Below are 27,229 nucleotides of genomic sequence, written 5' to 3'. Positions count from 1 at the left end.
CCCTCACCACCTACTGTGTACCTCTCCCTCCCTCTCATCCACCCCCATGTCTATCTCCCCCACTCATTCCCACTGTCCACCATTTCTCTCTCCCTCTCCTTTGTTTTCTGGGTCCAACATCTCTCTCCCCTTCCCATACAGCATCTCTACCTTCCTCCACTCTACCATCATGTTCAACATTTCTCTCTCCCTCTCCCTTGTGTTCTGGTCCAACATCTCTCTCCCCTTCCCATGCAGCATCTCTCCCTTCCTCCCCTCTACCATCATGTCTAACATTTCTCCCTTCCCTCCACCCCTATGCCCACCATTTCTCCCTCCTCTCCACCCCTATATTCAACATTTCTCCCCCTCTCACCACCTATCCCCCTTCCGTGCAGCATGTCTCCCTCCCCTCCACCTCATATGCAGCCAAGACTTCTCCCTTCCTCACCCCTCCACCCCTTTGCTGCATCTCTCCCTTCTTCCCCGTGCAGCATCTCTCCTACCCACCATGCCTCATCTTTCCATCTCCCCCCCTCATGCAGCATCTTTCCTTCCATCTTCCCTCCCCCCTGTGCAGCTGCTGTCCCCCGTCTTCCCTCCCCCGTGCAACATCTTTTCCCCATCATCCCTTCCCCCGTGCAGCAACTTTCACCCCATCTTCCCTCACTCTCCTTGCAGGCCCGCCCAGCAGCAGTGTTCCTGTAGCTCGCAGCGATTCCGGTCGCAGGCTCGGCCGCTCAACAATCTCCTTGCAGCTACTAAGCGCTAACCCGGAGGCCTCTCCTCTGCCACAACTTCCAGTTTCTACCTAGTGAAGATGCGGCAGAGGAGAGGCTTCCGGGTTAGCGCTTAGTAGCTGCAAGGAGATTGTTGAGCTGCAGGCAGCGTATGGGAATCGCTGCGAGCCGAGCCTGCGACCGGAATTGGGTGGGCCCGCCCGTGGCTACGCCCCTGCACCTAGCCAGTCAGGTTTTCAGGATACCCACAATGAATATGCATGAGAGAAATCTGCATACAATGTTGGTGTTACTGCATGCAAATCTATCTCATGCATTTCATTGAGGATATCCTCTAAAAACCTGACTGGCTAGGAGTTTCCTGAGGACTGGGTTGAGAACCCCTGATTTAAGACAGAATTTCTATCCGCTTACCCCTCATATTTTGTCTACCTTTATAAAATAGGCACCTGCGTTGCCTTCATATAACAAATTACCCTCTTTGCACGTGCTTATAAAGGACATGCACATTTTCCACACTACACAACTGTGCCCCCAGGAATGACTGTACACAGCACACAGATAAGTGTGCATCATTCTGTTGCATGCACATACCACCATGCAATTTTATTAAAGGCTTTTATGCATGTAAACAGGCTTTACACACAGAAAACCCTTTATAACATTTAGCCCCCTTTGTATTTCCCAGCTAGATACATGCAGGAGATGGTCTGCACCTGTTGACTGCATGCCTGAACTGTTGAGATTAGAGTATAATTGTAAAGGATGCACTGATAATTGTAAGCAATTGAATTATAGTTGGGGGTTGCTGCCTTGTTTGCTTTTGAAATAATTATGTCAAGTACCAAAATGATAAATGTATGTTCTGGGATATGGAAGGAACAGATGGGCAGATGGGAGAGCTGCTTTCTGATCAACCAGGGCCTGCCACTCTTTTTGCTTCAGGGGTCCGTTATTGAAACAATATGAGCTTTCTGAAGTAAGCAAAATATTAGTCATGAGAGTTGTAAAATAGTCCTATCACGTCATTTGTTTCAGGTTTATTTTATGTTAATGGAAAGTTTTTGATGCTCAATTTTATAAGAATAACTAGTAAAAAAGGCCCGTTTCTGGAACGAATGAAACGGGCGCTAGCAAGGTTTTCCTGGGAGTGTGTATGTTTGAGAGAGAGAGGCAGAGTGAATGTGCGGGTGTGTGACAGAGTGAGACTGTCTGTGTGACAGTGTGTGTGTGAGAATGAGAGTGTGTGACAGGGCCCCCTCCCCTGTTCCTAATGCCCCTCACCCCGTTCCCTCCCCTCCTTTTCCTCCTCCTTCCCACACTTTGGGTTCGTTAAGGCTTTCAAAAGTCTATGTACCCCCGTGGCCCTAACGCCCAGTATACGGATACCCCACCGCTTTCCTCCTCACCCCTCCCCCAAGATGTAATACTTTCACGTCCTTCATTTTTTGAAAAAAGTGACCTATCTACCCTGTGTACAAATGCCCGGCATTCAGATTGTGTTCCTCTCGTAAATTTTCATTTCTTTCAGTCATTCACAACTCCCCCCCCCCCCCCTTCTCCAGTTTAACACTTTCGTTTCCTTCAGTCTTTTAAAACTCTCCTATCTACCCTGTTTCCTAATGGCCAGCATTCAGATTGTTTTCCTTTCCCAAATGTTCATGTCTTTCAGTGGTTCAGAACTCCCCCCTCCCCCCCATTTAACACTTTCATTTCCTTCAGTCTTTTAAAACTCTCCTATCAACCCTGTGTCCTAATGGCCAGCACTCAGATTGTTTTGCTTTGCCAAATTGTCTGTCACTGATGTCACTGAGGTCAGTGCGTGCCTGCCTAGCAGACCACTTCCGGCAGGCACGGTCCCAAGCACATCCTGTTGGAGGTGAGAATTATTATATAGGATGAGCTGCAGTTCTGAGCCTCGCCAGTTGTTGGCGCCTTGCTCCTCCCACCAGAGCATCAGCTGCCAGGAAGTTCCTTCCCATTTGGTCAATATTGCTCAAATGTTTTAGTCTTTGCTGGATTTTCTATAAATATAAGCTGAAGACAATGTTTTATATGATATAGATTTTTTTAATCTCTTCCAGCTCATCTAGAACCAGTGCTGCCTCTATGAGCTTTCCTTCACAATTAACTGGGGATTCTTCCTCTGTGTTGGTAGTCTTTCCCCCCACGGGTGGGCCTGGGTGGGCGCATCTCATTGGCATTGCTGGCAAGGATACCAAAGGCCCCCCCCCCCCCCCGTTGGAGACATCCTTTGTGGACCTCCTGGACTGTCTGAGCAGCAGAGAAGTCAGTGGCACGCTTCCAGCCATCAACACTAGTACCCCATGCATGAACTGAGCATGTGTGGGGGTACCAACATTGGCAGCTGGAAGTGCGCCACCAACTTCCTCACTGCTTGGATGGCCAAGGGGGGCTCTGCAGAAAGCTGGCAGAGCTTGAGGATTCTTGCCAGGTGGCCTAGTGGTTAGGGTGGTGGACTTTGGTCCTGGGGAACTGAGGAACTGAGTTTGATTCCCACTTCAGGCACAGGCAGCTCCTTGTGACTCTGGGAATGTCACTTAACCCTCCATTGCCCCATGTAAGCCGCATTGAGTCTGCCATGAGTGGGAAAGCACGGGGTACAAATGTAACAAAGCAAAATGTATTTTTAACATGGGTGGGTAGAGAGGAAATGCATGGTCTCACCCAGAACCTTGCACCATGGGCTCTAAATTCTGTCCTTATTAATGACAGCTCCTGTCTCTACCAACCAGGGCTGTAGAACCAAGGACTTTCTGCATGAAAGTACAAGGCATTGCCCTTGAACCACTAGCCTGTCTCCGCTTGTGTTTCTGATGCTTCTGGACTCCAGACAAACAGATCTAGTCAGAGCAGTGCGTGGTGCAGTTGCTCCTCTCAGTATCTTATTTAGAAAACTGATGAATAGATTTAATTGGGGCCAACCCACATATATTTAGGTGTGGTCCGAAAAAGGGGATGTGGAAATGGGAGGGTCATGGGTGTTTTGCGGCACAATGGGGGGGGGGGCGGCTTTGAGTTATGTGCATACTTACAGAATAATGGTGCTCTCTGCGTAAATTTGCATGCAGGCATTTGCACCCCATTTTCATTGGTGCAAACGGCTGCACCTAAATGTACGTGTAACTCTCCGCTTAAATGTATGTTTAAGCGGGTGTCATTTGGTACAGATTTTGTAGGCCCCATATATAGAATCTAGCCCTAAGCCCAGATCTTTAGGGCATTCTCCATTTATTAAATTTCAGGTCGAGCGCTATTGTGTACATTAGTGCGTGGTACCTGTAAAAAGTTAACACAAGAGCCCTTATCACCTCCTAATTAGAAAGCATTAAGGGCTCTCATGTTAACTGTGCATTACCCAGAGCGTATGCTAATGTGAACACGTCAGCTGGTTAATGCCTCCACATCCATTCTCCACTCATGGCAGGCCCCCTCCAAAAACATCTTTAAAAAAATAGCTAATGCACCAGTTAGCATGTTCAAACAGGAAATTACCACAAAACTGTAGCACGTTTTGCTGTACTCTGTTTTTCCCACGCTTAAACTTGCATTAGGATTTAATGCCTTTTAGTAAAAGGTCCCCATTGATTGCAAAATCTGTCCTGAAATATAACAGCTTCTGCTCGTGATCTTGGGCAAGTTACTTACCCTCCATTGCCTCAGGTATGAAATTAGATTGTGAGGCCTCCAGGGTCAGGGAAATGCCTTAATGTACCTGAATGTAACTCACCTTGAGCTACTACTGAGAAAGGTGCGAGTGAATTGAAATAAATAAATAAAGCAAGCACAATTCTTACAGATACAACAATGCTTTTTGTAAATAGCCAGACTAACTCGTGGACATTTGGGGTAAGGACGTTCTGCTCTGTTTTGCAGTCCGTGGGCTCTGTGTACAGTGGATTGATGCAAGGAGTCGGGGCTGCTGAGAAAGTGTTTGGATTCATAGATCGCAAGCCGGAAATGGTGAACAATGGAACCCTGGCCCCAGATAACTTGGAGGGGAAAGTGGAATTTAAGCATGCTACCTTCTCCTATCCCACACGGCCATCAGTCCAAGTGCTGAAAGTGAGTCTTAAGAACATTTCTGCCACATAACCCGGCAGTGCTTGATAAGGAGGTTTAGAAGTGAATTGCTAGTATAGTATTGGAATGGATTAAACTGTGACATTGGCATGCAACATTGTGCTCTGTTCTGAGAGCAATGGAGTGGGGAGGGGAGGTGTTACTTATTACTGTGTTTAAAAATTAAATCTTGATTTTGCAACTGTATGAGGTGCAGTGGCGTACCAAGGGGGGGGGCGGTGGGGGCGGTCTGCCCCGGGTGCATGCCGCTGGGGGGGGTGCCGCGCGCCGGTCAGCTTCGTTCGTTTCCATGCTCCCTCTGCCCCGGAACAGGAAGTAATCTGTTCCAGGGCAGAGGGAGTATGGAAACGAACAAAGCTGACCGGCGCGCGGCAGCGCCCCAGCGGCGTGCACCCGGGGGGGGGTCTTTCGCCGGGGGGGGGGTCGTGCTGCAACTGAGGGGGGCGCTGCACCCAGGGGGTGGGGCACATCGGCGATCTGCCCCGGGTGTCAGCCCCCCTAGGAACGCCACTGATGAGGTGATAAGTAGTCAGAAATACGTTTGGAGAAAAAGATAGAGTTCTCCTGTAATATGTCCATATTGCAATTATTCTGACACTTTTTACATAGCCTTTTTTGCAAACTGAGCTGACAGTCACAGAAATTCTAGCACAGAGTTGCACTCTACCACTTTGCCTTCATCTACCACAGCAGCTTGCCATCCGCCCGTGTAAGCAAGGCACGCAGACCTTGTGCTCCTGAACGAACCTGCGTTTGCATCTGTCTTTCCTCACTCATTCTGAGCAGTGACACAATTTGGTAACAAGGCTAAGCTGTGTCCCATCTGCCCAAATGTGAGAAAGAGCTTGGAAAAACTTCATACTGGAAGAAGAATGTAGGCAGATAAGTAATTTCATGAAGTGAGGGGGTCAATATTCAGCTGGTGTACTCTGCATATTTCTAACCGTCGCTGGCGTTATACCTGAAAATTAAATGCCAGGAATCCTGTTCAGAAGGAAGGGATCCTCAGGAGCTTAGCCTAAAATGGGTAGCAGAGCCGGTGGTTGGGAGGCGGGGCTAGTGCTGGGCAGACTTATACGGTCTGTGCCGGGGCTGGTGGTTAGGAAGTGGGGATAGTGCTGGGCAGACTTATACGGTCTGTGCCCTGAAAAAGACAGGTACAAATCAAGGTAAGGTATACACAAAAACTAGTACATATGAGTTTATCTTGTTGGGCAGACTGGATGGGCCATGCAGGTCTTTTTCTGCCGTCATCTACTATGTTACTATGTATATGTTACAGGCCATGCTTGGACTCTGGAATTAAATTTCTGGGTTTACGGATCCAGCAAAAGTGATATTCAGCACTTAACTGGCTATGGTGAACTGCATAAAGATAGGACTGACTTTTATGCGTTCCTATTTATTCGTTAGCTTGGCCAGTTAAGTGTTGGAATATCAGCATTTAACCGGCCAAGTGCTGACTCCGCCACCGGAACATCCCCAAAATAGGCAGTTTTGGGTTGGGTGCTAACAGGAGTGGAGGAGTGGCCCAGTGGTTAGAGCACCAGAATTGAAATCCACAGGTGGCCAGTTCAAATTCCACTGCTGCTCCTTGTGATCTTGGGCAAGTCCACTCTTCCACTGCTGACTCCATTCCTTTCATCTTGCTGCACCATATGCCTGGAATAGACTTCCTGAGCCGGTACATCAAGCTCCATCTCTGGCCGTCTTCAAATCTAAGCTAAAAGCCCACCCTTTTGATGCTGCTTTTAACTCCTAACCCTTATTTTATCATCCTCACGTTAATATTCCTTTATCTCTTGTTTCTCCTGTTTGTCTGTCCTAATTAGATTGTAAGCTCTGTCGAGCAGGGACTGTCTCTTCATGTTCAAGTGTACAGCGCTGCGTACGTCTAATAGTGCTATAGAAATGATAAGTAGTAGTAGTAGTAGTAAGTCACTTAACCCTCCATTGCCTCAGGTACAAACTTAGATTGTGAGCCCTCCTGGGACAGAGAAATATCCAGTGTACCTGAATGTAACTCACCTTGAGCTACTACTGAAAAAAGTGTGAGCAAAAATCCAAACAAAAAAAACCAACAGACATTTTCAGTGGCACTAACTGGTTACATGCCGCTGAAAATGAGTGCTTAGCTCCGAACAAGTGATTTAACCAGCCAGGAGTAATTTCTGACTGGTTAAATCACTTTGAATATCAACCCCTGAGATGTTTCCTAGAGAGCAGCTTATCTACATTCATGAGCTGAAATGGGGTGCTGACCACATAAATGGCTTTTTCAAAAATTCAAGTCACTGAGGGGCCCTTTTGCAAAGCAGCGGTAAGCAGGGGGGTAGCCAGACTTCGGCGGGAGGGGGTCCTAAGCCCAAGGTGAGGTGGCACATTTTAGCCCCCCCCCCAGTGCCGCCGACCCCCCCGCCATTGCTGACACCCCCCTCGCCAATGCCGACCCCCCCCGCCGCTGCCACCACCAACAACTACTTTGACCCCCCCCCCGCCGCCGACCCTCTTGACCCCCCCTCCCGCCGCTAACCCTCCCCCGCCACCACCGTCGCCTACCTTTGCTGGCGGGGGACCCCAACCCCCGCCAGCCGAGGTCCTCTTCTTCCGGCGCAAGGCTTTGTTCTGAGTCTGACAGCCAGCAACGCGGCCACTGGCTGATCTGCAAGGCTTCGTTCTATTTCTGTGCAGGACGTCAGACTCGCAGAAACAGAACGAAGCCTTGCACCGGAAGAAGAGAACCTCGGCTGGCGGGGGTTGGGGTCCCCCGCCAGCAAAGGTAGGCGACGGCGGGTTGGCGGCAGGAGGGGGGTCGAGAGGGTCATTGGCAGGGGGGTCCAGGGCCAAATCTGCGGGGCCTAAGTCCCCGTGGCCCCATGTAGATACGCCACTGGTGGTAAGCCTTACTGCATGCTAATCTGGAGCTGGCACCAGAAGTAGTTCCAGCCCCAGCAAGCGCCATTTCCCTCACTAGGGTAAATTGGCCTGTATTTTTTAGTGTGGTGCTATCCCAGTGGTAATTGGGCAGCACTGCGTGCTACGCAGTTACTGCAGGGTTAGCACAGGAGCCCTTACTGCCACCTCAGTGGGTGGCAGTAACTACGACTACTCATTTGTATAGCACTACTAGACGTACACAGCGCTGTACATATTATATACAGGTGCTTTCTCTGTGCCTAGGGGGCTTACAGTCTAAGGGGGTCTTTTGCTAAAGCTTAGCTCAAGTTATCTGCAATGGCCCTGCTGCAGATAACTTGAGCTAAGCTTTAGTAAAAGACCCCCCTAAGTTTTTTGTACCTGGGGCAATGGAGGGTTAAGTGACTTGCCCAAGGTCACAAGGAGCTGCAGTGGGAATCAAACCCAGGTTACCAGGATCAAAGCCCACTGCACCAACCACTAGGCCATTTCTCCACGTGGCCACCCTGTGAGAGCAATCTTTTCACATGGCCATTGCTATTTTCAATCTTTTTTTTACCCGCTGTGGTAAAAAGGGCTGCAGCACACGGTAAAAGCAGCCACCTCCGCTAGCACAAGGCTCTTTTTGCCGCAGCTTGGTAAAAGGATCCCTGAATTACTAGAATTTGTGTTTTAAAAGAGATGACATTTGGGGTGAGCTGGAAATAGCATGAAATGTTATACGGAGATTGGCAAAATTCAGTTGCTCTTCATATAGCTTAAATGTGCAAATTTATGTATGATAAGTATAGCAAATGTATCTGCGTATATGTTCTTTGTTTATTCTTAGACTGATTCCCACACAAAGGGATCCAGATTTAATGGCAACACTCTTCTGTTTATTGCGGCTGAACAAATATATCATTTTAAAATATCAGCCCCATGAACATAATAATAAATTAATGGCCCTTCTGGGTAATTTGTCAGCAAGACTTCCTTATTCAGCTTTTCTTTCTTACCATTAATTGTGGCTAAGTTACAAAGTGTTATAAATGATGTAACCTGTGATGACTGACGGATGACATGAAACATTTTACCAGATGGCTTGAGGTCACCAGGGACAGCTTGAGGCAGTTCTCATTTTGTCTTGCTGCATGTAGGGAGTTGTAGTTCTGTTTCTCTAAGTAAGACAGAAATACATGCAGTGAATTGGGATGCAGGCCTAATAGAGGGACCCTTTTATGAAGTGGCGGTAAGCCTAATGCGGGCTTACCGCTCGCTAAAAGGGAAGTACCGCCGGGTTACCGCAGCCGCCCGGCGGCAGTTCCCTCCCCCAGCATGCGCTATTTCCGGCGCTGCAAACATATTTCAATTTTTGTAGTGCTGGTGTGTACCTGGCACTAATAGGGCAGTGCCATGCGCTGCCAGGTTACCATTGGGTTAATGCAGGAGTACCTACTGCCACCTGAATGGGTGGCAATAAGTGCTGCCCCTCCAAAATGGCCACACGGCCATTTCTGCTGTGGTAAAAGGGGGCCTTGACAAGCATCAAAAACACAAGCCGACACCAGCAGAGGCCCCCTTTTGCCACAGTTTCGTAAAAGGACCCCAGAGTGTTCCTGAATAACCCGGAACTATCTGGTATCCCTTCTCCATGTTCAGCCGCAGATTAGACTTCAGTCAGACATTTTTTTAAACCTTAGGGATGTTTTTACAGCTGGATAACACACTGCCACCCCCCCCCCTCCCCCCCATTGCTGTTGTAGGATGTGACCTTCACTCTTCATCCTGGCAAAGTGACTGCCCTGGTGGGTCCTTCTGGGAGTGGAAAAAGCTCTTGTGTCAACATTTTGGAAAATTTCTACCCTTTACAGGAAGGAGAGGTTCTGCTGGACGGATGCCCTATTCATCTATATGAGCACAAGTACCTACACACAAAGGTACCTGTGTTTCTAAGTGTTTTATGGTAGGCTGGAGGTGAGGAGAAATGCACCCAAAAGCATTTTTCAGCTAAGTTTTAAAAAATTGTATCTGTTTGTTGTCTTGGACAGCAGCTTCTCTAAGGATACTGAGTATGGCACGGTTAAGAAGGGTCTGGTTCATTCGGCCTTCATTTGTCATTCGGATGTTTCATTGAGTTTTAATTTTTGACTTGCCACCAGCCATCAGCACAGACTAGCTACCTAAGGGCCTTATTTACAAATGTGTGTTAACACCCATTAGCACGTGCTAATTCAAGTTAAACACAATTAGTAAATAGACTCCATTGAGAATAACGGTATTTGCAATATTTAAATCACATTAATGAGCATTGGTAAATGAACCCCTAAGACTTGTATTGTTGATGTGCTAGTATCCAAGATAATGCCATTTATTAATAATGTAGTTTGAATGGCTGCTCAGTGGTATTCCTACCTTGTAGGCCACCTGGGGTGGGTCACCTCTGTGCCCCCCCCCTGAAGCTTCACCCCCAAGGCGTGCCATACCCCCCCCCAAAGCGCATCACCTGACCTTTCCTCCCAGCAAGTGGGTGCGTGGAGCAGATGCACGGCTCTCAGCTCTGCTGCTCCCCTGCCCCAGAACAGGAAGTAATGTTAGAGGGGGCAGGGGACTGGCAGAGCCAACAGCTGCACACCTGCTCCACTCACCCCCCTGCAAAACATCCCAATCCAGGGGCAGGGAAATTCGTATTTTTGAAACAGGATGGACGTCCATCTTTCGTTTCGTTTCGAAAATACCGTCAGGGACGTCCAAATCCTTAAATTTCGCCATCCCTAGATTTGGACGTCCCTGGACATGGACGTTGTTGATTTTCATCGATTTTTGAAACCAAGGACGTCCATCTCAGAAATGACCAAATGCAAACCATTTAGTCATGGGAGGAGCCAGCATTTGTGGTGCACTAGTCCCCCTGACATGCCAGGACACCAACCGGGCACCCTAGGGGGCACTGCAGTGGACTTCATAAAATGCTCCCAGGAACATAGCTCCCTTACCTTGTGTGCTGAGCCCCGCAACCCCCCCCAAAAAAAATCCACTACCCCCAACTGTACACCACCACCATAGCCCTTACGGGTGAAGGGGGCACCTAGATGTGGGTACAGTGGGTTTCTGGTGGATTTTGGAGGGCTTGCTGTTTCCTCCACAAACATAACAGGTGGGGGGAGATGGGCATGGGTCCACCTGCCTGAAGTCCACTGCACCCACTAAAACTGCTCGAGGGACCTGCATACTGCTGTAATGGGCCTGAGTATGACATCTGAGGCTGGCACAAAATATTTTTATAGATGTTTTTTGAGGGTGGGAGGGGGTTAGTGACCACTGGGAGAGTAACGGGAGGTCATCCCCGATTCTCTCCGGTGGTCATCTGCAAGGGCGTAGCCAGACAGCCAATTTTGGGTGGGCCTGAGTCCAAGGTGGGTGAGCATGGAATTCATGCCCTCCCCCCGTCCCTAGTCCCCCTCTGCTCTGTTCTTCATCCCTCCCTCCATCTGCAAGCCCACAATATTAAATACCTGAGCAGGAGGAAATCTTCAGCTGGCGGGGTTTGTAGATCCCCTCCTATTCAGACAGTCAGCACTCTTCCAAACAAGCCAGCAGCACTTTCCTTGAGCTGATGCCACGGCCAGCAGGCTGTGCATGCATGAAACTAAGCATGTGAAGAGGGGCTGGTGTTGGGTTTTGCTTGAGGCAAGTGGTGCCAGCTGCCGTTTGAAAGAGCACTGGCTGCTTGAGAAGGAGGAAATCTTCAGCTGACGGGGTTTGAGGACCTCTGCAAGCCATAGCAAGAGTGCACAATTTTGGGTGGGCCAGAGTCCAAATAGGGTGGGCCCTGGCCCACCCATGGCTACGCCACTGGTCATCTGGCACCTTTTCGGGCACCTTTTTGTGCTAATTAGTGCTAATTGGCTTTATAACAAGCAATTGAAGTCAATTAATATGTACATGCGTAACTGGAAAAGGGGGTGCAAAAAGGGGAGGATCATGAGCATTTTGGGGTGGAGCATGGGCGTGGATTTGAGGTACACACACAATTATAGAATTAGGGGGTTCTGTGTATAAATTTAGGTGAAGGCATTTGCACCACGTTTTCATTGGCGCAAATGGACATGCATAAATTTACATGCAGCCCCTACGCTTATGCACTGTTTTATAAACCGCACCTAGCTTTAGGCACGGCTTATAGAATAGCGCTTAAGTGGGTTTTTTCTGCACCGATTTTTTAGGCACAATTTATAGAATTCACCCCTAAGTGCAGATTAGAATATAGTTGCCCATGAAGAAGTCTACACATATGCACCTGCCTTTACACTGAGCACTTACACCATGTTGAAGGCTGGTGTGTGCTCATGCCTAAATGTAGGCAGTTAAGCACATCCATGCTAGTATTCTATAACATGCCCGCATAACTGCTAGGCAGGCTCATGCCCTTCCCATGGCCACACCCCCTAGTAGGTGCCCGCAATAGAATTTGTGCACACAAGTTATGGAATACAGACTAAATCGGTTGCACATGTAACTACTAATTGGTGCCAATTAAGGCCAATTGTTGCCTATTATTGCTCATTAACACCAATTATCAGCTCATTCTTAAATTAATTTAGGTGCGCAATTGACCTTATTCTGTAACATTCGTGCACAACTTTCCATGCTAAGCATAAAGTTGGGTGCACAAGTTTATAGATTCCAGGGGCAAAAAGTGTATGTGGCTTAAGCAAGTCCTACTGTAGTATGTGCAGCCGGTGTTAGTCCTTGTGTGTGTGACTGTCTAGTTCAGTGTTCTTCAGTGCAAGACCTGGGGACCAGTGGTGGCCCCTGGAGACCTCTGGGGTGGCTCCCATCCTCATTCTGTTTTGGTTTTTTTTTCTGCTACTCTCTGCCTCTCTAGCCAAGTTCAGGACAGAAAGAGGGAAGTGGATGATGGGAAGAGCCACTTGCTTGAAGGACAAGTTATTTATCAATAGATGAAGGGAATGCATTTGGAAATGCACACCTTCTTGAGGAAACCACCAATGAAAGGTCTGAAGATGGGCTGGAAGGGATGAATGTCATTGACACACACTGAGGGGCATAATCGAACAGAAACGCCTATCTCCATGGGCGTTTATCTCCGAGAACGGGTCCGTGAAGGGGCGGACCGAATCGTATTTTCGAAAAAACATGGACGTTTATCTTTTTTTGAGCTGGGCGTTTTTGTTTTTCAGCAATAATGGAAACCGAAAACGCCCAGCTCAAAAACGAATAACTCCAAGACATTTATTCATGGGAGGGGCCAGGATTCGTACTGCACCGGTCCACCTCACATGCCAGGACACCAACCGGGCACCCTAGGGGGCACTTTTACAAAAAAAAAAAAAAAGGTAAAACAGCTCTCAGGTGCATAGCACCCTTCCCTTGGGTGTTGAGCCCCCAAAATCCCCCCTCAAAACCCACTGCCCACAAGTCTACACCATTACTATAGCCCTAAGGGGTGAAGGGGGGCACCTACACGTGGGTACAGTGGGTTTGGGGGGCGGTTTGGAGGGCTCCCATTTACCAGCACAAGTGTAACAGGTGGGGGGGGAGGGATGAGCCTGGGTCCACCTGCCTGAAGTCCACTGCTCCAGTGACCTGCATACTGCTGCCAGGGAGGTGGGTATGACATTTGAGGGTGAAAATAAAAAGTTGTGAAACGGCATATTTTGTGGTGGGAGGGGGTTCGTGACCACTGGGGAAGTCAGGGGAGGTCATCCCCGATTCCCTCCAGTGGTCATCTGGTCATTTAGGGCACTTTTTGGGGCCTTATTCGTGGAAAAACAGGGTCCAGGAAAAGTGCCCTAAATTCTCGCTAAAAACGCATATTTTTTTTCCATTATCGGCGAAAGGTGCCCATCTCTGATCAGCAGATAACCACACCCCAGTCCCGCCTTCACCACGCCTTCGACACGCCCCCATCAACGTTGTCCGCATCCGCGACGGAGTGCAGTTGAAAACGTCCAAATTCGGCTTTTGATTATACCGCTTTATTCGTTTTTGGGAGATAAACGTCTATCTCCCGATTTGGGTCACAATATAGGCGTTTTTCTCTTTCGATTATAAGCAGGACTGGCTACTAGTGTCAAGACCCCACATAGGAAAATATTTGGCGGCTGTTCTTCAGCTCATTTGGGTGCAGAGAGGTCTCAGCTTATAAATTTGAGAAGACCACTGGTCTAGTTAGTTGCTTCTTCTATCAAAGAGCTTGGGAGAAGGGCCAAACTTTCACCCGCTTCCTGAAGTAGATAGCCTTGTGTTAGGCGAAGCCTTTCTGTGAGTGTGTTCCAGAATGTGGGAGATAATATGGAGAAGGCTCATTGGCAGATGTCATACTGTATGATTTCCTTTGCAGAGGGTGTGGTTAGCGACCTTGGAGGCTCGTAGGAGGAGATCTTGTTCTTCATACACTCTAGTCCATTACTTTGAAGGGCCTTCAAGATCAGAGATCATTTGAAATTTAGCCCTGTATTGTACTGGTAACCAGTATTATTTTTGTAGAAATTATGGTCATGTTGCTTGCAACCTTTCATCAGTTGTGCTGCAGCATGTTGAATCAATTGAAGCTGGTGCAAGCCCTTTATAGTCACACCAATGTAGAGTGTATTAAAGTAATCCAGCCTAGATGTTATCATGGTATGAACCACTGTGACAAAACTTGTCTTCTCAATGTACAGCAAGAGACAGCATAGTTGCTGAAGATGATAGAAGCAGCTCCTGAAGGTTGCCTGGATTTTGAGATTTAACATAAGTGTTGAATTCAGTTGTACCTCAAAGTTTCTGACCTGTGATATAAGGGGAAGTTAGTGGTTCCTGTGAGGGAGAGGGTGATATAAGCCTGGATTTCTTAAGAACATTCTGTCACTGAGACTGAAACTGAGTTACCTTAAGTTAGGGAGAGTAGTCTGCTGAGTCAGGAGTGTAGGGCTCAGACAGGAAGGATGTTAAAAGCCCCATGGCAGAACAGCACAGGGAGACTCAGAACCAAGGGATTGGGTGCTCCAGGAGAGATTCCAAGCCTGGGCAGGAAGAAAGGGTTTTCCAGGAGAGTCCTAGCCTATGACTGCAGTGTTGGAAAATGCATCAGGGTAGGAGGTTTACTTGTGAAGCATTTACCCAGCCTATGACTGCACAGTATTGGAAGATGGGTCAAGGTGGGAAGTTTACATAGTACAAGTGAAGTATTGAAATGAGTCTGCTAGAAGCAGTCACTGTGAGTGTAAGTGTGAGTTAATGAAGCTGGGCTTCAGGATACCTAGGAAAGTACAGTTTCCGTTTGTTGGAATGAAGTTATATTTAAATCCTTCCTATGTTTGCATACCAGATCTGTGACAATAACAGACTTTTGGTGCTTTTTGGTTCATAATAAAGACTTTTGTTTTGGTTTACATTGTCTGCTGCCTGTATCTGTAAAGGATTTATGACTGGTCACTAGCCCACGTTAACGCATTTCCCAAAAGGGATTTTGATGTTGGGTATGTTACTGCTTGCATTAGGGACCCATAGGAGCTCTGTTTTACTTGAGTTCAGATAACGTTCCTAGTTTTTATCTCATTCTTGGGTTGTTGTGAGACAGGCAGTGAATTTATTCAGGGCTGTAGATAAATCAGGTTCAACAGGTATGAGTAGCTGCACATCATTCACATACAAATCCTGCAGAAACTGTGTTAAGACTATCAGGGGCATTTTTGAAAGAGAAGGGCGCCCATCTTTTGACACAAATCGGGAGATGGGTGTCCTTCTCTCAGGGTCGCCCAAATCGGCATAATCGAAAGCCAATTTTGGGCGTCCTCAACTGCTTTCCGTCGTGGGGCGACCGAAGTTCACAGGGGCGTGTCAGCACCGTAGCGAAGGCGGGACAGGGGCATGCTTAAGAGCTGGGCATCCTCGGCCGATAATGGAAAAAAGAAGGGCGTCCCTGATGAGCATTTGGCCGACTTTACTTGGTACCTTTTTTTCATGATCAAGCCTTGAAAAGGTGCCAGAACTGACCAGATGACCACCGGAGGGAATCGGGGATGACCTCCCCTTACTTCCCCAGTGGTCACCAACCCCCTCCCACCCCCCAAAAAAATTAAAAAAATTTTTTTTCCAGCCTCTATGCCAGCCTCAACTGTCATACCCAGCTCCATCACAGCAGTATGCAGGTCCCTGGAGCAGTTTTTAGTGGGTGCAGTACACTTCAGGCAGGCGGACCCAGGTCCATCCCCCCCCTCCTACCTGTTACACTTGTGCTGGTAAATGTGAGCCCTCCAAAACCCACCTGAAACCCACTGTACCCACATGTAGGTGCCCCCCTTCACCCATAAGGGCTATGGTAGTATTGTACAGTTGTGGGGAGTGGTTCTGGGGGGCTCAGCACCCAAGGTAAGGGAGCTATGCACCTGGGAGCAATTTGTGAAGTCCACTTCAGTGCCCCCTAGGGTGCCCGGTTGGTGTCCTGGCATGTGAGGGGGACTAGTGCACTATGAATGCTGGCTCCTCCCATGACCAAATGCTTTGGATTTGGTCGTTTTTGAGATGGGCATCCTCGGTTTCCATTATCGGCAAAAACCGAGGTCGACCATCTCAATATTTAGGTCAGCCATCTCTAAGGTCAACCTAAATGTTGAGATTTGGGCGTCCCCGACCGTATTATCGAAATGAAAGATGGACGCCCATCTTGTTTCAATAATACGGAATGGCCCGACCCCTTCGCGGGGATGTCCTCAGAGATGGGCACCCTTAGAGTTGGTCGTCCCCGTTCGATTATGCCCCTCTATGAGGCATATTTTCAAAGCACTTTGGGAGGCTAAGTTCCATATGTTTCTATGGAACTTTGGGAGGCTAAGTGCTTTGAAAATAAGCCTCTTTGTCATCCACATATAAATCCTGCAGAAACTCTTCTTAGACTGTGTCATTCACGTACAAATCCTGCAGAAACTGTGCTTAGACTGAAAGTGTAGACATTACAAGCAGGTGTAAATGTATGTGCATATTTTATAAAATACGTACATAAATCACCACTCCTCCATGAGCCTGTACAAGTACAAGCCGACTTGCACCATGCATACTTTCAGATGTGACCTAATAGTTTAAGAGCTCATTGAAAAGTGTAAATCAGTATTTTATGCATGAAAATGGTTTATAAAATGTATAAAATTACCCTCCATGTCTCTGCACAGTGGTGTGCATATCTGATATTGACTATGTAAATGATGATGAGGATAATAACCTACATGCCAACATTTAAGCAGCTGAAAAAGACAAATACCGAGTGTCATAATATGTGTCTCTTTTATTGTACTCTTCACTGAATGTTAATTTGGTTTCTGTAGGTGTCCTTGGTTAGCCAAGAGCCAGTGCTGTTTGCACGTTCCATTGACGACAATATTTCTTATGGTTTAAACTCTGTCCCGTTAGAGGCAATCGTTCAAGCAGCTAAAAAAGCCAATGCCGATGGATTCGTCAAGGAGTTACAGGACGGTTATAAAACAGGTAGAGTGTTTCAAACCCCTTTCCACCCACTACTACCACCACTACCCCACTCTGCCTGGATCCACATTGGTCAGATGATAAGAGAGTTTCTTCAAACTGTCATGGGAGAAATTTCCCAGCCTCGTGTTTGGGCAGTGTTTCTCACAAGGAAAACACAAAAACAGGGGTGGTCGGGAGGTGGGGGTGGGGGGGGGGGTGGAGGAAAAACAACCAAGTTGTCACGGAGGAAATCGTTATTGTAGAAACGACCCAACTCGGCTGGGTTTTGGCACAAATACCTGCATCAGGGGGTCCCAACATTTCACAAGGCCTGATCAGAGCAGTAAAACCATAGCATACAACTTGCTGTCACGATTGTAACTATATTCCCTGTCGGACTTGCTTTGGGGTTCCTCCAGCCAAGTCCAGTCTGTGTGTAAATCCTGAAGCCTGTGTGAAAATCCTGAAATCCAGTCCAGTCTAGTCCATGCCGGGATCCTGTTCCAGCCAAGCCGTGCTCTGCTGTTGTGCTGCTAAGCCCCACCCTGGTGGTGACCTCACCGGTAGTGCCTTTATTACCATCTGGAAACTTCCTAAGTTTGCCTTTGCATCGCTGTAGGTCAGTTGGTGTGCTGTTGCACTTCTGCTTGGTTCTTTCTGTGGGCATTTCTGCCTTCTGTTTCAGTGTGTCTGTTTGGGTCAGTGGTGTTTGTTATATTCCTCTTACTTGTAGTTCTTGTTCTGTCTCCTTGTGCTGGCTGCTGCCAGTGGGTGTGTAATTAGCCCTCACCTTACTGCACCTGGGATTGTTCTCTCCGGTTGCAGTATTCTGTGGTGAGCCTGTTTCTATCTAGTGTTTCTCTGTGTGTTTCGTGGCTGCCTTGTGTTCAGCCTTCTGTTAATGCTCTGGTATCAGTTTGTGGTTGTAGCCTAGCTTTGTGTTCTGCCTTGTCTGTCATATTCTGTGTCTCTAGGTCCCCTCTGCCTTTTCCCTTTGTCCTTGTTTGTGCAAGCTTGTTGTTGTATCCTGTTACCTAAGGAAATACCCTCGGTTCTGAGTCCTGATTCCTGGTCCCTGTTTTGTCAAGCTTGCTTTGGAGTCCTATTCCCTGTGTGAGTTCCTGTATCCTGTAAGTCCTGCCAGCCGCCCGCACCTAGGGGCTCAACCCCTGGGGAACGGCGGTCAAGTGCAGGTGCAGTCTTGTTCCAGTCCTAGTCCAGTGTGTTCCTGCTTTGCTTATCTACATTTGCAGCACCTGTCTTGTTGGTGTGTTAGCCCAGTTCTGGTTGGGGGGTTTTGCCTGCCACAGTGGTCCAAGGGCTCATGAATCCAGTTTTCCCTTGAGAGGCCTGGCACTTGCTTTCCGCCTTGGAAAACCTCAGGGCATAGATCACCCTGCAGCAAGAATTGTCATTTCTCAAAACAGTTGTGTTTTTCTTGTGGTAAACCAGTAGCAGAGGTTTCTTTCTGTTTCTTTCTTAGGACTCAATTTTCAGCCGGCGGCAATCACCGCTGCTGGCATTAAACCCAGAAAGGCAATGCCAGGCTGTATCCAGGCTCCAAAGTTGAATTTGTAGTTATAAGGAAAAGGCTAAACCATAGCCAATTAAGTGTAATATTTGACACTCAACCGACTGTGAAGAACCACATAATGATAGGATTTCGTATTATGTGGTTTTATTTATGCAGTTATCTAAACCAGTTAGGTGCTGAATATTGACACTTAATCAGCTAAGTGCTGACTCCGCCCCCAAAATAGCCAATTTCGGCTTGAGTGCTAACTGGGCATTTTCAGTGGCACTGTCCGGTTAAGTGCCTCTGAAAATGCCCGGTAAGCCCCAGACAGGCGATTTTAAACAGCCAGGATCCTCTCCTGGCCATTTGAATTGTTTTGAATATCGTGCTCGTAGTGTTTCTCACAAGGCTTGAGCTCTGTTCTCAAAGTTTAAGATGTTGGATCTTCTCCCTAGAAATAGTTTCTTATGCTTCACGGAGCCTCACCTGTTCTTCTGGTTTTCTCATGTTCTTATAGATACTGGTGAAAAAGGTACCCAGCTGTCAGGTGGTCAGAAGCAGCGTGTGGCCATCGCTAGAGCCCTGGTCCGAAACCCTCAAGTTCTGATACTGGATGAAGCCACAAGTGCCCTGGATGCAGAAAGCGAGCATGCAGTAAGTACAGGCTGGACAGTTATTGTTGAGCAGAAGGGTTGAGGCCACAGCTTAGGCCCCGATGGTTGCAGTGTAAGCCTGGGAAAGCTTTGCTTGTTTGGCATTCCAATGTGTGAACAAGCTAGAACAAGCCAAAAATTGCAGGGCAGAAGTTCTAATGTTCCCTCTAGTTCTGAAGAGAAATGTGAGCCCATGACCTGCAGCTAAGGTGGAGATTTCAAACCGGCACCGTGGCTCATTGGCAAATGTAGTAAGTATTTGACTGGAGTAACTTCTAGATTTCGTGTTGCTCTCTGTGTCGTCGTGTTCCAAGCCTTAGTACTGGTTAGTGACCTTTGATTCAGTTGTCTTTCCTGTTTAGAAGACTAGGGAGTTTTAGGCCGCTTTCAGTAGCTGGATTTTCCCCCATTTTCTTTGCACCAGTGACTAGATTTCTGGGTGGCAGGGACATAGCCACAGGTGGGCCTGGGCCCATCTACTTTTGCCTCAGGTCCACCCAGCAGCTGGATGCACCTTTCCAGGGCCGTGCCTAGGGTCTCTGGCGCCCCCCTGCAGACTATCAGTTGGCGGCGGCCCTCCCCCCCCTGAAAATGAATTGTCAGCAATATTCTTAGAAACAAATTGCTATACATTGCAAAATAAGATAGCAGATGTAAATTCTCAAAGTGGACATATTCCAAACACAAAAATGAAAATAAAATGATTTTTTTCTACCTTTGTTGTCTGGTGACTTTCTTTTTCTGATCATGCTGGCCCAGTATCTGATTCTGCTGCTATCTGTCCTCTTAACTCTGTTTCCAGGGCTTCCTTTCCATTTATTTATTTCCTTTCCTCCTTTCTTCTTCATTTCTGGTCCTCAGCTTCTGCCTATTTTCTTCATCCATGTGCAGTTTTTCTCCTCTCTTCCTTTTCCCTCATTTCATCTCCTTCATCTTTCTTCCCTCCCCTCTATGTCCAGCAATTTCTCCTCTCTCCCTGAGCTCTGCCCTCCCAATCCATGCCCATCCATGCTCCTCTGTCCTCTGCCCCCTCCATTCATCCCTTTCCAGCAATTCCCCTCTCTCCCTGAGCCCTGCCCTCCCAATCCATGCCCATCCATGCTCCTCTGTCCCCTGCCCCTCCATTCATCCCTTTCCAGCAATTCCCCTCTCTCCTTTCCATGACCCCCCCTTGCATCCATGCTCTCGTCTCTCCCCTGCCCTCCCGCTCCCATTGTTCAACTGCCCGCCCTCTTCTCTCCCCCCAACATCCCTTTTCTTTTTTTTCTTTTTAAATTTACCTCTGTGGCGGTTCCGGCAGCGCAGCGTCAGTGAAGGAGGCGGTGCTGCGCTCCCGACGTCTCTAGCCTTCCCTTCGCTGTGTTCCGCCTTCTTCTGACGTCAAGGATGACGTCAGAAGAAGGCGGAACACAGCGAAGGGAAGGCTAGAGATGTCGGGAGCGCAGCGCCGCCTCCTTCACTGACGCTGCGCTGCCGGAACCGCCACGGAGGTAAATTTAAAAAGGAAAAAAAAAAGAAAAGGGATGTTGGGTGGGGGGGAGAAGAGGGCGGGCGAGGTGAGCATGGTGCGGCGGCGCCCCCCAGAGGGAAGCGCCCCCCTACCATGCTTACCTCGCTTACCGTGTTGGCACGGCCCTGCACCTTTCATCCATGAGAACTGAACATGCTGCCAGTGCTTGCAGCAGTGATGGCAATTTGAGCTGTGACAGCCACACTTTAGATGATCCATGCTTGGGGAACCTTGCCAGCTAAGGCAGTTTTAATTTGGGGGAGGGTGGGGGTGGGAGGGAAGAGGGAAGGGGCAGTAGAAGGATGAGGTGCCTACTATCCAATCCTAGCTACGCTACTGCCGGTGGCATCTCAATTACCAGCTAAGGCTGAAGATTTAAGGTAAGTCAAACCACAGCCATCCATTGCACCTTCTGGATGACAAGATGTTGTGCTAATGTGGTCACCCCTCATCTGCCTTTCACAAGCACTTTATGCTTGCACTGATTGTATCACAACCCCGGATACCTCTTCAGCAGGGGTATAGGCAAACGCCCAAGTTTGGGTGGGCCCGAGCCCAAAGTGGGTGGGCATGACAACTCCTTCCCTCCTCCCAGGCAATCGGGCATCTCTCAAGTCAACTCCACTCCTCCAACCCTCCGGTACCCTGAAATAGAACATGGCAAAGACTGAGCTCCTTATCTTTCCACCCAAACCCTCTTCTCCTCTTCTCCCACTTTCCGTCTCTGTTGACAACACCCTCATCCTCCCCATCTCTTCAGCACGCAATCTCAGAGTCATCTTCGATTCCTCCCTCTCCTTCTCTGCCCATATCCAGCAGACAGCCCAGACCTGTCGCTTCTTCCTCTATAATATTAGCAAAATTTGCCCATTCCTCTCTGAACAGACCACCCGAACCCTCGTCCACTCGCTCGTTACCTCTCGTCTTGACTATTGCAACCTTCTCCTCGCTGACCTCCCGCTTAGCCACCTATCCCCCCTTCAATCTGTCCAAAATTCTGCCGCACGTCTTATCTACCGCGTGAACCAATACTCTCATATCACCCCTCTCCTCAAGTCGCTTCACTGGCTCCCAATCCACTACCGTATACAGTTCAAGCTTCTCCTATTGACCTTCAAGTGCACTCAATCTGCTGCCCCCCATTACCTCTCTACCCTCCTCTCCCCGTATGTTCCCACCCGTAACCTCCGCTCTCAGGACAAATCACTCCTATCTGTACCCTTCTCCACCACCGCTAACTCCAGACTCCGCCCCTTCTGCCTCGCAGCACCTTATGCCTGGAACAGACTTCCTGAACCAATACGCCATGCGCCCTCCCTGCCCATCTTCAAGTCCTTACTCAAGGCCCATCTCTTCTCCCTTGCTTTTGGCGCCTAACCACCTTCCCCATTCCTGTTACCTACACTGACTACGTAGTATGTTACCGTTAGATTGTAAGCTCTCTTGAGCAGGGACTGTCCCTCCCCGTGTTTAAACTTGTACAGCGCTGCGTAACCCTGGCAGCGCTATAGAAATGCTAAGTAGTAGTGGTACCCTTGAAAGCATTCAGTTCTTTACTAACAGCAACTCACACCCACTGATCACGCCAGCCCTGAGCCTATCCCTAACCTTGTCCCGCCTATGCGGAAACTTGAAGTTACGTCGGAAGCAGGGCTCAGGGCTAGCGTGAGCAGCACGTATGAGTCACTGTTTGCTCCCAGCAAAGAACTGAACATTTTAAAGGATACCAGGGGGTTGGGGGAGTATTGTTGAGAGACCCAATCGCCTGCAGAGGAGGGGAGGGAAAATTGCTGGGAGACTTCAGCTGGCAGGGTTTGGGGATCCCCCATCAGCCACATTACAGCTGGGTCAATGCTGGATGGGCTGTGCCCACTCAGGCCCACCTGTGGCTTCGCCACTGCTCCGCAGTCTAACCTGAAATTATACACTTATTCCCAGTGAGGCAGTCTGGCCTTATAGTAAGAAGCTTTGGCTTCCATTTGCTCTGCAGCTTGATAGGCAAGTCATAAAGTTTGTGAGTATGTGCAAGAGTCTAAAGAAAAGGATCAAATTTTATTTTATTTATTTATTAAGTAGGATTTTTTTTTACCACCTTTTTTGAAGGAATTCACTCAAGGCAATGTACAGTAAGAATAGATCAAACATGAGCAATAGGCAACTACAGCAGTAAAAATATTCAAATAACAATACAAAGTATGGCATAGTATACTACTTACAATGTCAACACAATACGTAATAGAACATTATAATTCAAAGTGAAGGGTAAAGCAAGGATGTAACATATGGATAGGTAAGAAAGTAGGAAGAGTTAGAAAGTAAGGTGACTGATTTAAATAAAGTTGCACATGAGGTCAAAGAGATGGTTAAATATTATCTCAGCTAGGGTAGGAGTGGCTAAACATGTCCTGCTGCAGTATGTGCTGCCTGAGTCACTCCTTGTGTTTGTGAGTGAGACTAACAAGCTAGTTACTTCTTTCATTAAAGGCCTGGTTGAAGAGCCAAGCTTTCACCTGCTTCCTGAAGTAGGGATAGTCTTGTGTTAAGTGCAGCATTTCAGGTAGTGCATTCCAGAGTGTGGGGGCTACTCCGGAGAAGGCTTGCTTGCGGGTATCACATCATGTGATGTCTTTTGGAGAGGGTGTGGTTAGTGAAAGTCCTTGGGAGGACCGTGGAGGGGCATAATTGAATGGGGCGCCCAAGTTTTCTTGACGCCGTACTCGTAGGATGGCCCCGCGAAGGGGCGGTGAAACCCGTATTATCGAAACAAGATGGGCGTCCATCTTTCATTTCGATAATATGGTCGGGGACGCCCAAACTCAACATTTAGGTCGACCTTAGAGATGGTTGACCTAAATGTTGAGATGGTCGACCTTAGAGATGGTCGTCCCCAGTTTCCAGCCATAATGGAAACCGAGGACACCTATCTCAAAAACGACCAAATCCAAGCCCTTTGGTCATGGGAGGAGCCAGAATTCGTAGTGCACTGGTCCCCCTAACATGCCAGGACACCAACTGGGAACCCTAGGGGACACTGCAGTGGACTTCATAAATTGCTCACAGGTGCATAGCTCCCTTACCTTGGGTGCTGAACCCCCAAACCCCCCACAAAACCCACTCTCCCCAACTGTACACCACTACCATAGCCCTAAGGGGTGAAGTTGGCACCTACATGTGGGTACAGTGGGTTTTGGGTGGGTTTTGGAGGGTCACATTTACCACCATAAGTGTAACAGGTAGTGGGCCTGGGTCCGCCTGGCTGAAGTGCACTGCACCCACTAAAACTGCTCCAGGGACCTGTATACTGCTGTCATGGAGCTGGGTATGACATTTGAGGCTGGCATAGAGGCTGGAAAAAACGTTTTTTAATTTTTTTTTTTTTTAGGGTGGGAAGGGGTTGGTGACCACTGGGGGAGTAAGGGGAGGTCATCCCCGATTCCCTCCGGTGGTCATCTGGTCAGTTCGGGCACCTTTTCATGGCTTAGTCACAAGAAAAAATGGACCAAGTAAAGTCGGCCAAGGGCTCATCAGGGATGCCCTTCTTTTTTCCATTATCGGCCGAGGACGCCCATCTCTTAATCATGCCCCAGTCCCGCCTTCGCTACGGTGCCGACATGCCCCCGTGAACTTTGGTTGTCCCCGCGACGGAAAGCAGTTGAGGACGCCCAAAATCAGCTTTCGATTATGCCGATATGGGTGACCCTGAGAGAAGGACGCCCATCTCCCGATTTGTGTCGGAAGATGGGCGCACTTCTCTTTCGAAAATAAGCCTGTTAGTGTCCTTGGTGGTGTGTGGAGGATCATCCTATTCTTCAGGTACTCAGGGCCATTTCCTTTCAGGGTTTTGAAGATCAGGCATAGAGTTTTAAATTTAGCCCTGTATTGTACTGGTAGCCAATGAAGTTTTTGCAAAAATGGTGTGATGTGGTCACGTCGCTTGCAACCTTCTATAAGTCTTGCTGCTGCATTCTGAATCAACTGGAGCCGGTGCAGGCCCTTTCTTAGTCAGACCATTGTATAGTGCATTGCAGTAATCCAGTCTTGATGTTACCATGGCATGCACAACTGGGATAAGATTTACCTTCTCAATGTAAGGAGAGAGGCAGCTTAGCTGTCGCAAATAGTAGAAGCAGCTCTTTAAGGTTGCTTGGATTTGGGGAATCAGAGTAAGTGTTGAATCTAACTGTATTTCAAGGGTCCTGACTTGTGATTTGAGGGGGAGTTCGTACTTCCCAAAAGGGATTTTGATGTCAGTTATGTTTCCACTTGTGTTAGGGACCCAGTGAAGCTCGGTTTTACTTGGGTTCAGGCAAAGTTTGTTCTGTATAGCCAATTTTTGAATTGATGTTAGACAGGTAATCAGTTTATTCAAGGCAGTAGGTAAGTCAGGTTCAATGGATATGAGTAGCTGCACATCATCCGCATAGATGTAGAACTGAGTGTCCATTGACCGAATCAACTCTGCTAGTGGCTTGAAGTAGATATTGAACAGAATAGGTGACAGTATCGATATTTGTGGTACCCCACAGGTCAGTGTCCATGGTGGTGATGAGTTGCTGCCAAACATTATGGATTGTTGCCTGTCTGATAGATAGGATCTGAACCAGGCAAGTACTGTTCCAGTGATACCTGTTTCTGTCAGTCGTGCTAGAATAATATCATGATCCACAGTGTCAAAAGCTGCTGAGAAATCTAGCAGTACTAACATTGAGGCGGAACCCTTGTCTCGGTTTCTGTGAAGATCATTATTATAAGATTATTATTCAATCGCACTTGACACTCGTCTGGATACAGACCCAGTTATGGAACAGAAATGGTCCCTTGTATCCCTAATTTCTGTTCCTTAACTGGGTCTGTATCCAGACGAGTGTCAAGTGCGATTGAATAATAATTATGTGTAAATATATATACTACTACTACTACTTAACATTTCTAAAGCGCTACTAGGGTTACGCAGCGCTGTACAATTTAACAAAGAGAGACAGTCCCTGCTCAAAGAGCTTACAATCTAATAGACTGTTTTCCTTGCCCAGCCTAATCATACTTACAGAAATGCTCTGTTCTGATGCAGTAAGAGTGCGTATGTTGTGAACCCCTCGTGTGCTTTTTAGAGGGCAGTTTACCTTAAGTAAATCGCTATTTATGCCCATAAATGGTTGGAAAATGGATGTCTTCTTTAGGTCTTTAAATGTGAGGTAAATAGAATTAAAAGTGACTGCTATTAATTAATTGTTGAAACTTTTTGACAGATTCAGCAAGCTATTAATACGGCTCTGCAGTGCCACACCGTACTGATCATAGCTCACCGACTGAGCACTGTGGAAAAGGCACATGATATCATTGTGTTGGATAAAGGCCGAGTGGTGCAGCAGGGGACCCACAGGAAGCTAATGGAAGAAGGGGGACTTTATGCTAAGCTGGTGCAGCGGCAAGTCCATGGCATGGATTCCAGCCTGCAGCTCGGCCATCAGCATGTGGCAGGCAAGAGCCCTGACTCCACTTTGGTAAGGCAGGACTCATCCTTGGCAGTTAGTCAGTCAGACAAAGAAGTTCAAATGTGACATGTTCTGGACTGCAGAAGTATGCGAGTGAGAATGAAGGGTCTGTCACACCTCTTTTCCAAAACCTTTGCTCCACATAAGCAGAAGAAGGTGGATGTTCCTGCCCAGTACACACCCGTTCTTCCAGTATGTGTTGCAGACAGGCAGCCTTTTGCCGGTAATGTAGAAACAGTGGTCCACCTTCACGAGGTAGCTCAAGGAAATCGTCGGCGTGGGTAAAATGTTCTTCTAGCCACAGGCTGTTACACCCAAACGCTGCCTGTTCATCTGGAGAAGGAAGCAAAAAGATAACGCATACAGGGCTTTTCTGGTCTTAGCACTGACTTCGCTGCCTGACTCATTTTCACTATTGCAGGTTTGGTGAGTTTGCTGTATTTATTTTCTATGTTACTTCCTGCTTAGCAGCTTCTAGCAAACTGATCTAGATGAATACTGCAGGCCTGAGTTGGGGCTGGTTTGCAATAAAATCCTACTGCTGTACTAAAGCTCATCCGTCTCAGGAAGTGCCATAGGTAGGTGGTCACAGATACCGCCTTTGCTCCAGAGGTTCACCTCGCCAGATTCTCAGACCCACTCACAGGTTCTCTAACAGGGACACACCCTCCAGAAGAAGCAGGGCTTTGTTTAGGCTTCCTAATCAATATTTACATATGGGGTGTGGTATTTTGTATACACATGAGCTTCCAACAAAGAACATAAGAATAGCCATACTGATGCCCAGATGATTGAAAGCCCCGCACTGTTCCAAACAGTTCTCTAAAAATAGCGCAGGAACAGCGCGGGGCTTTTCCGCCCTTATGATCAGA

At 47.9% G+C, this 27,229-nt stretch overlaps 1 protein-coding gene across 1 annotated transcript in view; it reads left to right on the top strand.

Annotated features, from left to right (window-relative positions):
- The window catches only part of ABCB9 (ATP binding cassette subfamily B member 9), a 66,167-nt gene that overhangs the window by 25,036 nt on the left and 13,902 nt on the right, over positions 1-27,229 (top strand). The window contains exons 8-12 of the mRNA XM_030219838.1: positions 4,617-4,805; positions 9,485-9,658; positions 17,048-17,207; positions 19,220-19,356; positions 26,112-26,366. Coding sequence (XP_030075698.1) covers positions 4,617-4,805; positions 9,485-9,658; positions 17,048-17,207; positions 19,220-19,356; positions 26,112-26,366 — 915 coding nt within the window. The remainder of the gene's footprint in view (positions 1-4,616; positions 4,806-9,484; positions 9,659-17,047; positions 17,208-19,219; positions 19,357-26,111; positions 26,367-27,229) is intronic.

The sequence above is a fragment of the Microcaecilia unicolor genome, chromosome 11 (genome assembly GCF_901765095.1).
Source record: "Microcaecilia unicolor chromosome 11, aMicUni1.1, whole genome shotgun sequence".
Lineage (NCBI taxonomy): Eukaryota > Metazoa > Chordata > Amphibia > Gymnophiona > Siphonopidae > Microcaecilia > Microcaecilia unicolor.
Note: the sequence above shows the minus strand (reverse complement) of the source record. Positions and strands in the feature narration are given on the sequence as shown.